This window comes from Macrobrachium nipponense, chromosome 41 (genome assembly GCF_015104395.2).
Source record: "Macrobrachium nipponense isolate FS-2020 chromosome 41, ASM1510439v2, whole genome shotgun sequence".
NCBI classification, from domain to species: domain Eukaryota; kingdom Metazoa; phylum Arthropoda; class Malacostraca; order Decapoda; family Palaemonidae; genus Macrobrachium; species Macrobrachium nipponense.
In genome coordinates, this window is record NC_061102.1 from 38,476,557 (window position 1) to 38,493,779 (window position 17,223).

General features: G+C 40.4%; 2 protein-coding genes across 2 annotated transcripts in view; one reads left to right on the top strand and one right to left on the bottom strand.

Annotated features, from left to right (window-relative positions):
- The first annotated feature begins 602 nt into the window (after positions 1 to 602).
- Positions 603 to 2,804, top strand: LOC135212826 (uncharacterized). The gene is made up of 3 exons (XM_064246597.1): positions 603 to 901; positions 1,923 to 1,936; positions 2,062 to 2,804. The coding sequence occupies exons 1-3, from the start codon at positions 603 to 605 to the stop codon at positions 2,802 to 2,804; spliced, it is 1,056 nt and encodes a 351-aa protein (XP_064102667.1).
- Positions 2,805 to 5,873: 3,069 nt separating this feature from the next.
- Positions 5,874 to 17,223, bottom strand: part of LOC135212704 (uncharacterized) — a 123,650-nt gene continuing 112,300 nt past the window's right edge. The window contains exons 11-13 of the mRNA XM_064246395.1: positions 16,737 to 16,958; positions 12,877 to 13,074; positions 5,874 to 7,070 (exon numbers count right to left, since the gene is read on the bottom strand). Coding sequence (XP_064102465.1) covers positions 6,273 to 7,070; positions 12,877 to 13,074; positions 16,737 to 16,958 — 1,218 coding nt within the window. The 3' untranslated portion in view covers positions 5,874 to 6,272. The remainder of the gene's footprint in view (positions 7,071 to 12,876; positions 13,075 to 16,736; positions 16,959 to 17,223) is intronic.

The window sequence follows — 17,223 nt, forward strand, 5'->3', positions numbered from 1 at the left end:
CCCCTGAGAGAGAAAATGCGAGTGTGGATAGAACAAGGGGAAGTGTAATCAAGAAATTTTTCAAGACATCTCAAGCAATTATTCAAGAAATCACAAGGGTAAAGGGGAGCTATTGTAAGGTGAGTCTGAAGGATGAATAGAAAACGTAGTTGTGAGTATAAGGGGAAACCTATGTGAAGCGATCTCGTGCCAGCTGAGTGGCACACTGCACCGGCCGTATGAGAAGTCAGAGTTGAAGATAGTTGTAAAAGTGTTGTACATTTGAAGATTGATTTCTTTATTGTTTTTTTCCTTTTGAAGGGTGATCACTGGTATGTATATATATGTGTGTGTGTGTTTGAGATGCCTTGCCATGGCGTGACTTGAGTTAAGCCGTCCATAACTGTTGGAGTTTTCCTCCCACTGGCTGATCCTTCGGAATACTCAGCCTTACTGCCAGAATTTTTCTGGTGCGGAGGATGTCGCAAAAAGGGACAAATCCCCCCTTTTAGAGCCCTTACACACGAGGACACTAGTGTCCGCCACCGGTGTCGGACACTAGTGTCCTTGCTCAAGACACCGCCTGGCAACTAGTGAGCCACTCACACACCTCAGTCGGAAGAATGGCGGGAAACGAAGAGCTTCTGCTTGTTGCTTTGCTGGCCAAAAAGAAATCGAAGAGGCGCTCTGTAGAGAGGAAGGTGCATGTACATCCCATGTTGTTGTCAAGAATGAGCACAGGAGCGCATCATACACTTTTCAATGATTTGTGTGCTGATGAAAGGAAGTTTTTCAACTATTTTTGTATGAGCAAGCCGTCATTTGAAGAACTTCTCAGCTACGTCAGGAGAGACATCACAGGAACTACCACAAACATGAGAGAATGCATTGCACCAGACGAGAAGCTTGCTGTAACTTTGAGGTAAGCCTTATAAAACTAGTTGCTGGTACTTTTTGCGAGGACATACATGTTAAAAAAAATACTAGATCTATTAATAAGACAAAAAAACACAAAAAACTTGATCTATTAGTAATATTTATTTCCTTACAAGTACAGTTCTATTTAGTACAAACAATGAGGTGCTTACTATGCAAGAAATAACTAATTATCATTCATATGGTTGCTGATGTCAGACATGGCTGGTGATGGTGCTGGTGTAGACATAGGAGTTGTTTGTAGATTAGTGTTGCTGCATTGAGGAATGATATTCAGAGAATTATGATAATCCCCATGAACTGCTGGTTGCTGGGCATAGTGGAAAACTGGTGATGGCTGTGGAGGCTGGTATCTGGGAGGTGCCTGATGCTGAAAGTCCTGTGGCCGGCCATTGTTGGTACACCTGTTGAGCCTGGTAAATGGTAGCAATAATATCCTGCTTTAGCTGCAATTTTCATTCTGCAGGTACCTTGTGCAGTTCTGTTACTAAGGATAGTAAGAACATCCTATCCTCGTCATTTTCATTTGTTGCCTGTTGATTCTCACGCAATGCTTTTTTCTTGAGGAGTTCAATGAGTTCATCATCAGTACTTTTTGTGTTCCGAGACTGGTTATGAGAACATTTTCCAGGACGTTTCTCAGTCTCCCAAGTTTGCATTTCCTGACCTAGCTCTTGGGAGTCTTCATGTTCATTATCCTGATTAGTCTCTTCATCCATATTGCTTGCAGTGTGGAGACAGTTTCAAGAAAACGCAGGGCTTCAAAGTAGACATATTGCTTCCGTCCACAGGCACCTGATCCACTCTTTTCTTGCTTCTTCTTCAACAGCTCTCTGGCATAGCAGGATCGGATTCCCTTCCACTTCTTCTGAACAACAACCACTGACAAAGAGAAATCATAAACATCAGAAATACGATTTGCAAACTGTACAACCTCAGTATGTGTGTGTGTGTGTGCTGCAGTCACAATTAACCTATTCCTACTTTTTTTTAAATTTTTGCTACAGGTATCTGGCCACCGGTGACACCTGACTGATCTCCAATACCAGTACAGACTAGGCGTATCTACCATCGCGAACATCATCCGGGAAGTCTGCAAGGCTATTTGGGAAAGAGTGAAGACAGTTTGTTTTCCTGATGTGACAGAAAGATTTTGGTTGGAAATTGCAGCTCAGTTTTACCAAAAGACTGATTTCCCTCATTGTCTTGGTGCCTTAGATGGGAAACACATCAGGGTAATCAAACCAGAGAATAGTGGCTCTTTGTATTATAATTACAAGAACTACTTTTTGATTTTGCTTCTTGCTGTATGCGATGCATCACACAAATTCATATTTATTGATGTAGGTGCATATGGGAAGTCTTCTGACACAACTGTGTTCAAGGAGAGTAAAATTTTCAGGAAACTTGAAAATCAAACCCTGAATGGTCCTGCTCCACAAGAATCGTACTCAGGCTTTGGAACACCCATGCCTTTTGTATTTGTGGCTAACGAAGCTTTTGGACTATCCCAACACATTCTGCGCCCATATGCTGGTAAATTTTTGAGTCAAAAGAAACGCATCTTCAATTACAGACTTTCACGAGCTCGCAGACTCATTGAATGCTCATTTGGAATCCTTGCAAACAAATGGCGCATCTTCCATCGACCACTCAATGTAAGCCTATCACTGGCAGAGGACATCATCAAGGCGTGTTGTGTTTTGCATAATTTTGTAAGAGACAGAGATGGCGTTCGAATTGAGGATACTTTAACCGTGGAAGGGCTCTTTGATATGGAACCTGCTGCAGGGCCAACTTCAAGACTTGCCAGCCATTTGAGAGACAAATTTGCGGACTACTTTGTCAGTGACCAAGGTGCACTTCCATGGCAGTTACAACGTATCTAGACAATGGTGTGGGTGGTGACCTGGTGTGGTGGTGTGGGTAGGTGGTGGTGGCATGGTGTGGTGGTGTGGGTAGGTGGTGGTGACCTGGTGTGGTGGTGTGTGTGTGGTTGGTGACAGGAATGGGGTAACTTTTGTGTGTAATAATGAATAAACTTGTATACGTAAGCACAGTAGATTCTTTACTTGCCTTGTGAACATGTAATGAAACATAAAATCAAAATAAACATAAAGGACTTACGTATTTCTTTCTTTTCTGAGAGGGGTTTCTCTTCAAAATCAGGAATGAGTTTCACCATTATTGCATTCCAGCAGTTCTGCTTTTCTATCTTATTTGCATATGCCTCTCAAGATGGATCCCATAGTGCTGGTAGTTTTTCTATTTCACAAATGAGGTCCTCCGTGTTCAGCTTCTCCTCCACCTTCTTCGAAAATGTCCTTGATAGGCCATCTCCTTCCATTATGGGATGATGGTGGGTGTCAAACTGAGCATGAGAAGCTGGCCAGTGGGCAGCAGTGGCGGACACTGGTGGCTACGTGTGAAAGCTTCCATTTAAAAAAATGCTTTGCAGTGAGTGGCGGCAACCATCAGTGTCCACCACGTGTTGCGGGAGCGAGACACTGAAATATCTGTTGCCCGGAAGTTGTCTGCTTGGGACACTGCTGTTGCCTCGTGTGAAAGGCTCCATTTGATAATATGGGAGGCAACTAGTGTCCGACACCGGTGGCAGACACTAGTGTCCTCGTGTGTAAGGGCTCTTAGCGACAAACCTACCGCAACATCAGGTTAGTTTAGCAAGAGGAAGAATCGAAGAAGAGTGCAGACAGTGATGTATTTGCAAAAATCCTTTGATGTAAGCGTCCATACGAATCCAGACAAAACTAATCAGAGAAGAATATTAATTCCTTATTAGAAAATGTAGCACTTCATCATTTTTTATTATAGAATTATCCGACATATTTGTTATGAAAACAAGGGAATTAAGAAAGGCGAAATCGCCGCTTTGCAGATGAACCATTGGGGGTAGCCATATTTAAGTAACGTAAAGTAAAACTTTAACTATATTTCAATCCTCATGCAGTGTTAAAGATTAAATTTCCTGACTGAAAATAGGACGCACAAAACGTTCTGTAGTTTGCGCTTGTTTGGCGTCACCAACTGTAGGTTGAGCTTATTTGGCATCACCAAGTTGTAATCTAGGCTACCCCAAGCGGAGGCTGGCATTCTTCCCAAGGTGCCATTGAAATCAGGTAGTGTCGTTCACCATTATGAGTGTGTGATAAGTTCACCGTGGGCCATCCACAGGATAGCGTGTCAATTTGCCATGATTTAGAGATTATCATGTTCAGCAATCTTTGAATGAGTAAATAATGTGGGTCTGTAATCTGCAAGTTCATAATTAACTTAAATGATACGTCTTGTACCTCAGAATTCATTGGCGGCCACGAGATGTGCAAGATTGAGTTTTATTTCATGTATTGTCATTCCTTTTTGGCCTTTAAATGTTGTTGATGATAAGTGTATGCGGGCATTGTTATTGTGTTAGTAAAATAATGTATTTTTGGTAATAAAACTTGTAAAAATTCAGTTGACCTTGTATCATCAACACTCCACCGAGTAGTAGCAGCGTTGTCTATTAAGATCTTGTCATCGGCCCACAGCACCAGGGTACAAACTATTGTAAATATGTTTGTATCTTAAATTTTCTTTTCAAGAGTAGACGAAAATCAATAATGAGATAATAAAAGGTTTCAGTCATTTACTCATACACTGGGAAATTTGTTTCACTCAGTGGGAAGATTGAAAGAATATACACGACAAAATTACGAGGGTAATTCCTTCCACTGAATGTTCTCTGGTAATAGAGTAAATTGTATGAAACCGGCTGTTAGGCACACAATTCTTCCATGCACATAATGAGCTTTCAGACTTGTGTCAGAAAATCCAAAGGATTAATAAATGGCTTTGTAAGTTTAAGTAGACTCGTTAAAATCAGGTAAGAGTAATTTAGGTAAGGGCAATTAAACTAATGAGGACTATGAATAAATTAAACCAAGGCCATAAGATTCCCAGGGCAGTTCAGTTTGGTATTGGAATTCAATTAAATTTCGACCCAGTTAAAGTAAAGCTAAGGTAAACTAATCACAAATAGTAATGCTAAGTATACAGACAGGCCTAATTTTGGCTAAATGTTATATTACACCTATGTAATTATATAAACCCATGAAAAATTGGTCAATCTAAGTCTATGCACAACTAATTCTCATGAACTCAAATATTACAACAACCTTACTAAATAGAAGGGCTCTAAATTTAGTTAAGGTAAAGAAAACAAACAGTGCATTGCGTCTTAAATAAGCAAGTTAACGTTAATAGACGAAACCGCTTCCTAATGAATGTCCGTTGACTCAAATCAGCTGTCCAATCATGGCGACCTAGCCTTTGTGGAAATTTGTATATCGACCTACCTTTAAGTTAGCCTAGTTTGGACACACATCTAAATTTGCTCCTAAAATGAAAACAAATCCTATCTATTTAGTCAGCAAAACCAATGACTTCTAATTATATTTGTGGAAATAAATGGATACATTGATAAAATTTATTCTACTTTCCGACGACAGATTAGTATGAATGGCCGTTTCTAATTTTGGTTGTAGTTAAGGATTCAGATAGGATATGGGTTAGGATAGGTACAAGTAGGAAAGGAGATCATTCAGACCAATTATCTTAAGGGTCATTAATTTCTACAACCCTATACTGTGTAAATTAAAGGCAAGACGAAGTTGACAAAACAAGTTGTCGTCCATCTGCCATGCTGTCTGTTTGAACAGGGCTTAAAATGCCGGCGCTCAGCCTATTGCTACACAAAAAAAGCGTATGCCAGGTCAATGGTTCTTATCACTCCCTAAATCAATTTCTTAACTAATTTGAAAGGACAGTTAGATCTGTTTATTAAATCTATCTATCAAATATTTTAAATGCTAAGTAAAATCAAAGTATTTAAAATACAGTATTAAAATTTCTACAGAGCTTACTATTACTAAAGAAAATGGGGTATAGTGATTTGTAGCTCTTAGCAGTGACTTTATTGAAGTTAGAAAATAGATATGTACAAAATTAATTTACAACACACTGTATCACTAAATAAAAATAAATTTTCAGGATAGTTGTTATAAGGTACATTAAAAATCTTCAAGATACTGTTCCTTATTTGCATAAACAGAATTTCTTCAAATGTCTTTGCAGCAGGGTTAAAAGTATGTTATTCACAATATACAGATAGTCAAAATTAATCCATATTTTGCTTCATTGAATTCTTCAAAGAGAATTAGTTTTCAGAAGTCATTTTTGTGTATTTGCAGTATATAATCATTACAATATATGTCTTTGTCAATGAGATTTTAAAATGATGACGGCGTCAGTTAGTAATGTATTATGAAGAGATGAGAGTAAATTGTATGGAGCATATATTATTTTATCGTAGACTGCTGGGGCCGCCATCCAGGGCTCAAGTGTTTGCGGCTGCCAAATACATCAGACTGATTGTCTGGAAGAGCTGTCGTCCTAGGTGATCTAGGAGAGGCACTCCTTTGGGCTGATGAAGGTCTCCCAGCAAGACTTCTCGATCTGGCAGATGTAAGACGTGCTGATGGGGACCTTTCTGAGCCAGGTGCTGACCTAGGTGTCTGCATAGAAGTCGAGTTTGCCACTGCTGAAATAGGCAAGTGTGCTAGCAGTGCTATTGGATCAGATGATGTCAGTCCTAGGTTGGCCAGCCGGGGTGGCAGAGGTAAGTCAGGAGGTATATTGGGAAGAGACACATCACAGAGCTTCAAGCAACAAAAAGTAGCCCCTTGCCGTACTAGACGTCGCATGCGCATGCGCTCTCGTTTTTCGTGTGCCGATAGAAGTGTGGAGTCTTTAAGCAACTTTTCTTCTTTATCTGCTGCTTCTTCATCTTCCTCCTCTTCTTCCTCGTCACCTGCACTAATTAGACTCGGAGTCTTGCATTCACCAATATCACTCTCGCCATCTGAAAGTAAGTCGCTGTGACGAGGAGTAAGATCTGGAGCCTGGGTTTGTTGTGAGGATGACTGGGCTGTTGGGACAGGGTTGATTGTTGCTAAGTAGTCCCTGCAGGCAATGATGAGACGGCCAGAGGGGAGGAGCGTCAAAGGGCGTAGAGCTAGACCAGTAGAACCCCCGGGAAACTTTAATTTCACTGTTTGTAAGCATCGTCCACTTTCCAAACCATAGAATCGCAGAACCTGAAATGTACTTTCAATGCTTCAGTTTTGAGTATGTAAAGGATGTTATGTTATAATTTAAGGAGCCAGTTACTCAGTAATAAATTACGTTCACTTATTTAGAATTTAGTCTTTTAGGAGAAATATTTGATTAAATAAATGTTCCCCACCTCTGATGAATAAATGAAACATGTCTAACTTATGAAGTGGGATTAATAGTAATATCTACGATTTTGATTTAGTCTCAATTTTGATGCTTTTTTAATTGAGATGCTTCAATTACATCCCAACTTTGTAGTAATATGTCAATGATATGACAGACAGTGTCGTACATTGTCACTGCCATAGCCTTATGAAGTAGGTTAAGATTCTTACAAAGCTTGTGGCAGTGTAAAAAAAAATAATAATAATAATTTGTACTGCAATAGCTCAATTAGTATGAACGAAAGGACCATAAACGGTGATATTGCACTAACCAAAACTAATTAAAAAATGTTCATATATTTTGAGACAGTTAACCCTTAAACGCCGAGCCGGTATCTCCGAAAGTGTCACCCGTATGCCGGCAGGGTTCGGGAGTGAGCACCGAAGCGGAAATTTCTTTTTTTCAAAAAATCACAGCACGCTTAGTTTTCAAGATTAAGAGTTCATTTGTGGCTCCTTTTTTTGTCATTGCCTGAAGTTTAGTATTCAACCATCAGAAATGAAAAAAATATCATTATCATATATAAATATTGGAATGTATGACCGTGAAAAAAAATTTCATATATAATTGTATACAAATCGCGCTGTGAGCAAAACGGTTAAAGCTAATGAGTTAATTTTTTGTGTGTATTGTACACTAAATTGCAATGATTTTGGTATATAACAAATTGTAAAATGATCAAAGCAACAAAGAGAAAATATTATCACAAAATGATGCATGAATTCGTAATGCACGGACGTAAAAAAAAGTTTTTTTCAAAAATTCACCATAAATCGAAATATTGTGCTAGAGACTTCCCGTTTGTTGCCAAATGAAGTTAATTGATAGAATATTACTAGACTGTAAGAGTTTTAGCTTACAATTGCATTTTTCGACCATTTCGGTCGAGTTAAAGTTGATTGAATGTCAAATTTTTTCTATATATATCGTGATTTATATGAAAATTTTTAAAAAAGGATAAAAGCTACAACCATGAGGTATTTATTGTTGTATTCTACATGACATTTCGCACATATTCATATATAAAACTCTATGTAAGGGCTAATATAAAACGGTGCAAAAATTACGACAAAGTGACTCAAGCATTTCTGAGATTTGTGGCTGAGATACCGTGCTCGGAGGGAAAGAAAACTTTTTTTTTCAAAAATTCATCATAAATAGAGACTTCCAGTTTGTTGTAAAATGAAGGTAATTAATTGAATATTACTAGAATGTAAGAGTTTTAGCTTACAATTGCATTTTTTTACCATTTTGGTCGAGTTAAAGTTGACCAAGTGTCGATTTTTTTCTATATATTGTGATTTATATGCAAATTTTCCAAAAATGATAAAAGCTACAACCATGAGTTATTTTTTGCTGTATTTTACATGAACTTGCACACATTTTCATATATAAAACTCTATGTAACGGCTAATATAAAATGGTGCAAAAATTACGACAAAGTGACTCAAGCATTTCTGAGATTTGCGGCTGAGATACCTCGCGCGGAGGGAAGGAAAAAGTTTTTTTTCAAAAATTCACCATATATCGAAATATTGTGCTAGAGAGTTCCAATTTGTTGCAAAATGAAGGTAAATGTTAGATTTTTTGCTTACCAAAAAAATACCAATATAGTATATATAATATATATATATATATATATATATATATATATATATATATATATATATATATATATATATATATATATATATATATATATGTATTATATATATATATATATATATGTATATATATAGAATATTAAATTTTTTTATTCTGGTACAAATACATAACTAAAAGGAATGCAGGTGAAAAACTTTTCTTTTGGAGGAAATAATATACAAAACACCAATACAGATATATAAAAACTTGCAATAAATATAAAACTAAATATAAAATCAATCCAGAATACTCACTCATAATCCTGACTCTTCATTCTATTCTTGTTTTCTCCCTCCTCCATTGAAGAGTCTTGCATTTTTTTTCTCTCAACATGAGGTACAGGTGGCGGAGGGAGACACGTGCCGTTACTGCTGATGGGCGGCCCGCTGCACCCTCCGTTGTCCCTTGGGCAGGCGCACTCCAATATATGACCACAGCGTGGTACTTGCGGTCACACTCCCCAATCCTGCTAAGTGCTATATTGCAGGTGCGACAGACGAACCGGGTGTCTCCTTCTGCCATTCATATGGCACACCTGGCACCGTTTCTGCCTGCGCCCTTGTAGGGGGTCCAGTGTGTGATCCCCTGGCTGCAGCCAACATACAGGGTCCACTATCCGACAGGAAGTCAGAATCTGAGCGCGGGCGGGATCATCAAGGGTGGTGGCAGCAGAGGCGGTGGCAGCAGGGGTGGCGGCAGCAAGGGTGACGGCAGCAGGGGCAGCGGCAGCAGGGGCGTTGGACACAGGGGTGTCGGCAGCAGGGGTGGTGGCAGCAGATCTGGAGCTCAGGGCAGGGGGGGGGGGGGGGGGGGCGGCAGTGATGGAAGGCCACTCATCGGGATTAAAGTTTATGAGGGCATTCCCGGCTAACTCGAGAAACTGGATGTGGGACAACCTCTGGAGATCTGAATTATACCCACAGTAGAGGATGTAGGCATTCTGGAGGGCCAACTGAAGTATGTATTTGAGGAGCTTCTGTGTCCACCTCCTGGTTCTCCTGGCGAAGGGATAATACTGGATGAATTGATCAAAGAGATCAACTCCTCCCATGTGCCTATTGTAGTGCCCAATGACGGTAGGCCGCTCGACAAGAAACTCCTCATACATAACTCGGCCCTGCCAACATGTCTTCTTCCGCTGAGCGACCTCTTCTTGGATGGGCTCATGACTCGTCATAATCATGGGGACGAGTCAGACCCCCTTCCAACAGATAACGAAGACATCTCCCTTTCGCCGCCACTCTGTCTCTCCTCTTGTCAGATGTTGCGGCTGGCTAGCGAACCTCTTGAGGACATTCGGGGCCCCACGCACCAACCGGAGGGTACCACTGACGTGCACACCTGCTTCATACAGTTCCTGGATCAGGTATACCAAGTTATAATAATTATCCAAAAACAGGTGGTATCCCTGGTTACGGAAACGATCCACAATACCAAAGACAGTGTCACGTAGTGTGGAGAAGACCCCGGAATACACAGAGAAGTCCACAACGTATCCAGTAAATAACTTTACACCATATTTCTTTGGCTTCTTGGGGTTGTACACTTTTATGCTAAGACGTCCTTTGTAAGGCATTATCCCCTCATCCAAAGAAAGGTTCTTGGCAGGAACCATGAGAAACTGGCACCGTTCACGAATGTAATCCAACACTGGGCGGACTAAGATGAGGCGGTCGGGGTTATTCTGGGATATGGCCCTTCGGTTGAAGACGTTGAAATACCTGTCCAACGCCAGGAAACTATCACGGGCCATAATACCAGGTACATTGGGTGTACTTAAAAAAAAATTCCGCCTCCAATATTGCCTGACGTTGGCAGCAGGCATCATTCCAAAAAAAAAATGTGGAGCCCCAAAAAATGTGCCATGTCCATGAGGATGCAGCCCCACCAGCGATACGACAACGTCGTCCGCAGTTCGTCACTGCAGTACCGAGCGTAGTCCGTCGTCTCTGCTACCAGGTATTCCAGCAATTCCCATGTCAGGAACAGCTGAATGAACCCCAGAGCAGTGAGAAGAACAGGTACGGTAAGTCCAGGTACTGCCGTGAATGGGTGCATGTTAGGTGGGGTGGGGTCCTCCGACCACCCCTCATCACTTTCGGACGAACGGCCTTCACCTAGGCTGGCGCGACGTTGCAACCTTCTATGGGCACGCGTGCTCAGGCACAGTTTTGCACTCAAAACCTCCCCCCCCCCTTAACTGGCCCATCTCCTTCACTTTCACCCTCGCTCTCTGTTTCGTTCTCAACAACAAAACTCGACATCTCCTCCTCCTCCTCCGCAGACTCCCCCTCATATGCACTAAAGCCACTAAATTCTAACTCACTTTCAGCCTGTGACTCCTGTACAGACATTGGGGGAAAATATTCATCATAACTTACATTGGGAGTGATGTCCTCATCACTAGATGACCAACTGCCATCAAAATGAGGACTTTCGACCTGCTCTCGATCAAGCTCCAACAAGTATTCGTCAATGTCCTTTTGTTGGAGGCCTCCCAAATGTTTATTAATGCCCCTCAGGACACCCTGATGCTTCCTATGGGTCGTAAAAGGCACACGATGTGGTCCTTGGACACTTTCAGCCACATGAGGCCACACAAAACGGCGTTGAGAAGCTGGGCCATCTTGGTTTCTTGGTCCCTCTCCAGCACATCCAAGTCCAAAACACACCTCACACGATCCCTACCAACAGGCAAAATGCGCCTTTGGGGCTCCATTCGATGTTGAGACATCTTTACGTGTGTCTTGTACCACCACAAATACTTAAACACTTGCAAAAGTTCGGCAAAACACGAATGCAGCAAGAGATCGCTCTCAGACGATGTGTCGCTGATGCTTGCTGGTGCGAAAAGAAAGCAATTCGCGCATGCGCGGCTGGGTAACGCTTGTAAACAAAACAACAGCTTGATCCGTGAACTCCCAGCACCCCTCAAGGCGAGTGATTCAAAATTTTTTGCCAAGTAGGCCTATAGCTATTTTTCCGCGAATATTTAAAAAAACATTTTAGAGTCGACGTATTTTACGTCAATTAAGCACCCGTAAGACAATTTTAGTCGACGTAAAATACGTCCAATAGGCGTTTAAGGGCTAATTCCTTAGAAGTAAATGATGAAATAGTTACATGACATGATGAAATCTTATATATAAAGCTGGCCAACGGGCGGACTATTTGTGTTTATGTATGTATATTCACTATAGATGGCAAAACTAACGGTACGGTTTTGATCTGGATATCCGGTTGTGGTACCTTCTTTATTATTATTCGTAGAGAAAAAAGAAAGCATCACTGATAGAACTTTTCACGAAGATTCCAAATATCTTCTGTGATGAAAAATAACAATGATTTTACGGTTCAAACAATGCCGGCCTACGGTTGCCCGCCAGCTAGTAAATATATTCGAAGTAATACACTAAACTTATTTTTAAGCTGTTACTGTGAACTCTTGAAATAGGTGTTTCAGGAGACATAATCGTAGCTGGATATAATGGTTACAAGCGTAACAGCGCTGGAGAATAACTGCTGTAGTACAGGGACAATAATAAGAAGAATAAAGGTAAAACTTGTAACGTGAAGTTTTCTGTTTAACTTGAATTTTTTTTCGTAGCAATTCAGTTTGACCCTGTATGGGTTTAGAGCCGTCTTCACTTCATGCGGTGCACTGTAGGCATTAAATAAAGTTCTTTGCAATGTCCCTTCGGCCCCTAGATGCAACCGCTTGCATTTATTTTACTGTAGGTACCTCTGTTCAAATTCTCTTTCTTCCATCTTACTTTCCACTCTCTCCTAACAGTTGATTCATAGTGCAACTGTGAGGTTTCCTCCTGTTACGCCATTCAAATATTTTTACCGGCAATCTTTCTTTCAGCACCGAATGACATCATGGTCTCAGCACTTAGCCTTTGGCCTAAATTTAATCAAATATTCTGTTCAGACAAGTTTGAAGTCAAATTGTCTCCTTGAGTTCAAAATACTTACCGAATCCGCATCACATGTGATGATGATCCTTTTTGGCGACCAAATTAGAACAGCAGCCGGAGGTGCACGACTTGGGGAAGGAGGAAGTACAGAAAGCGGTGCTGCCGGCAAGTACGGGTTCCAGACACGCAGACGACCGTCACTGCTGCCTGTGACAACAATGTGCAGTTGCCACTCAGCGGCAAATGATCTCACTCCCTGCAATAAAGTAAAAAGGAAACCTTTAATAGTGTGAATGATAGGTTTGTACTTTGCCTCGGTACCATTTATTGTCTCTGATAAATCCTGCATTACATTTTCTCTGGAGGGAGAAACTACTATGATTTCTGACTTTATGGCATCTAATTTTAAGAAAGTTAAGTTAATTTTTTCAGTTAATCATTGCAACAACTGATATCCACTCAGTTGTGTTCATAAATAATGTTAGGTACATCTTTCTAGTGATCAATAATAATAATAATAATAATAATTATTATTATTATTATTATTATATTATTATTATTATTATTATTATTATTATTATTATTATTATTGATTAGAGGAGGAAATGGAAAAGGTACCAGCAGATGAAAGATGCCTTGACGGCAGAGATTTGAATGGGCACGTAGGCCAGTAACTATGTGATCAGCCGTATACATGGTGGTATGGCTACGATGAAAGAAATGCAGAGGGTGAGAGAATTGTTGATTTTGCTGTGTCCAAGGATATGGGACTGGTGAACACTTTTTTTTTTTACCGAGCGGCAAGAACATCTAGTTACGCACAAAAACAGTGGAAGGTCCAGCCAGATAGATTACTTGATGTATAAGAGGAAAGATTTACGCGAGGTAAAAGATTGTAAGGTCATACCAGGAGACCATGTAATGCAGAAATGTAGTGGTTGAGTGAAGAAGAGAAGGATGCAACAAAGCAAAAGAGAGAAGCAAAGAGAAGGTGGGAGGGGACCCAAATGGAAGAGGACTGGATGGTCTATAAGGAAGCAAATAAATTAGCAAAGAAAACTGTAGCAATTGCTAAAGATAGAGCATATGATCAGCTTTACAAAGAGCTAGATACCAAGGAAGGGCAAGGAAAGATCTTTAAACTAGCACAAATGAGAAATAAGAGTACCAACATATAACACACATAAGACAGATTAAGGGTAAGGATGGAAATGTACTGAGAAATGAGAGAGACATGATAAGGAGATGGGAAGAATATTTTGAGGCCTTATTGAATGAAGAAAATTAACGATTTCTAAGAGGAGATGGACACAAATTGTGGACCAGTTACAGAAATAACAAAAGCTGAGGTTAGAGTTGCACTGGGAAAGATGAAAAATAGTAAAGTGGTGGGACCAGATGGCATGCCTGCAGAAGCCTGGAAGGCTCTTGATGAGGAAGGAATTGACATATTGTGGCAGTTAATGAAAAAGATTTTGGAAAGTGAGACGATACCCGAAAAATGGAGAGAAAGTATATTAATCCCAATATTCAAAGAGATAGGGGACATTCAGTCTTGTAAAAATTACCGAGGAATAAAGCTCATGTTACATACACTGAAGGTATTTGAAAGAATTATGGATGAAAGATTACAGCAACAAGTTTTCATTGGCAGACAGCAACTAGGATTCATGAAGGGGCTCAGTACTGTGGATGGTATTTCGCTCTGAAACAAATTATGGAAAAGTATAGAGAGAAGCAAAAGGTCTTGCACATGGCCTTTATAGACCTTGAGAAGGCATATGACAGTACCACGTCAGGAAATATGGAGGTGTCTCAGGGAGAGAGGAGTGATGGAAAAGTATGTCAGAATGATCAGGGAGATGTATAGAAATGTAAAGACCAGCGTCAGATCTACAGTTGGAAGAACAGAAAATTTCCAAGTTGGAGTCAGGCTACACCAGGGATCTGCTCTGAGCCCACTTCTGTTTAACATCATCTTGGATGTGTTACAGAGGATGTCAGGGAGGAGCCATCATAGAGTCTGCTCTATGCAGATGACATAGTCTTGGTACCCGAGAACAGGGAAAAACTGGAGGGGAAGCTTAAAAAAAGATGGAGATATGCCTTGGAGATAGAGGCTTAAGGATAAGCAGGAAAAAGACAGAATATATGACAGCTGAATTGGATGGCGACCAACAAACAACAATCAAATTAGGCGGAGGAAACATCAAAAGGGTCCATAAATTCAAGTACCTTGGCTCAGTGATTGACAATGATGGGGAACATGGAAGAGGAAATTAGCAACCGGATTCAGTGTGGTTGGAACAACTGGAGGAAGGTTAAAGGGCAGAGTGCATAAGGCAGTGGTCATGTAATGGGAAAAATATTACTTTAATTATTAGTGATTTATTTAGGAATTGATTCATCATCCTCCTCTAATATCTTTACACTGCTATTGTAAGTGATTGGGACTGTGAAATGTTTTTGTTTCTGTTGTGGATGAGTGTGGCAGTGTAGCCAGTCCCTTGTTTTGGTTATCTTTCACTTTGAGTATGGGAGCGCTGCCCTGAATCTTTCGTCTGCATTTTGGTAACACTAAAAGACACAAGTAGGGATCACGAATGCTTCATGTGAAAAGGACGTCAATCAGTCCACCTCTCATCCTGGCTATTTTACCAAATTATTAATACAAATGATTATCTATCCCTTGCAAGGGATCTAGTCCAGGGGATCTAATCCAGGGATCTAGTCCAGGAGTTCTGAAGACTAGGTAAATTAATCAAGTCCAGGAGACTAGGCCTGGGAGAAATTTGGCATGATGTAAGGAGTAATAAAGAAACAAGCTGAATACCAGGAATTTTCTTCTATACCCCTAAAATGGAAATCAGCACTTCAATTACCTCCCAGTGGGAAGACATCACCTGGCCTCATCAGTAGTAAGACCCATACACACAAGGAATATCATGTAATAGCAGGTAGGACAGGCCTACCCTATTTTCCAGGCAGCGTAAACGTTAGTCTTCATACCCACCGTGTCAACTATGACAGTACCATTCTCCGACCTGTGTCTCCAGGCAAGAAGGCTGACAAAAGTGTATATGTACAGTAGTATTATCATTCTCGTATCTTAATGTCATGGTGGGGAAAAACCGCCCGCGACAGTCAGACCAGCAATGACATATGGATTGGAAGCAGCACCACTAAGGAAAACAGAGGGCAGAAAGATGGACGTAACCGAAATGAGGATGCTTAGGTGGGTGAGTGGAGTAACCAAAAAGGACAGGGTTAGAAATGAACACATTAGGGGTACAGTAAAAGCCTCCATGGAACACGAAGGAGTGGAAGACCTAAGACCAGGTGGAGAGATTGTATTAGAGATGATATGAGGGAGAAGGGAGTATGGGAGGAAATGACAGAGGACAGAGGTAGATGGAAGAAACTCATTAAAAACGGCAACCCCAAATAGGAATAAAGCTAGGAAGAAGAAGATTATTATTGATACAACCATCCGCTCTTGTACTTGATGATATAAAAGTCATGTTTCTGAAAACATTCTCACCCTTAATTCTATAGGGAGTTGTGACCTCATATACTTTTTAAACAATACTGTCTTTGCCAACTGGCGAGCTTTCTGACATGAGCTATCGGCAGTACTGCTGCTGCTCGGTTCATTAATAGATTATGGTTAGTCATTTGATTCATTCACACATAATTGCATTGATAACTTGTATCTGAGATTTCCCCATTTGAGGAAGCTGCTATTAGCTAGGTTGAGTTACTCTACGAATGGTGTTTTTCTTACCCTGTATGGATTTGATTACCATAGATTTTGATTAGTTTAGAGTTTCATTTTTAAAACCCAGAAAGGAATTTCTATTCACAAATTATAGGAAAGTGAGATATATACAGATCACCTGGAAATAGAAAAAAACTTACCTTTGGAATGACGAAAGTGTAGGTCTTGGTGTTATGGTCAGGAGCTCGGATCACCAAACTTGACTTAGGGTCACTGCTGCAGGAGACTAATGATGACGACGCTGGATGGTACGTTATTTGCCTTATACTTCCATTATGAAGGCTTGGAACACCAACAACCCTTACGCCAACACAGATCTCCTTCATTCTGCCATTTATTTCTTGGTAGCCAGCGCACATTTCCTTCAAAGAAATTGGGTCAAATTGGCATTAACATGTCGTGTGGTAAAAATTTGCTTTTAACTAAATTACTAAAAGTTTTGCTTTGTGCCACTTGAGGCATCATGTTGATGAAAACTGCCTATATAGGCTCCAATATACCTACCATTCTACTGAAATACTCTCACACCTCCCTTTTTATGAATAATACATTTCCCTCAATTGTAACGTTGTTTTCTAAGTGATTAAAAACTTTTTTGACCTATGCATATAAAATCATAAAACGATT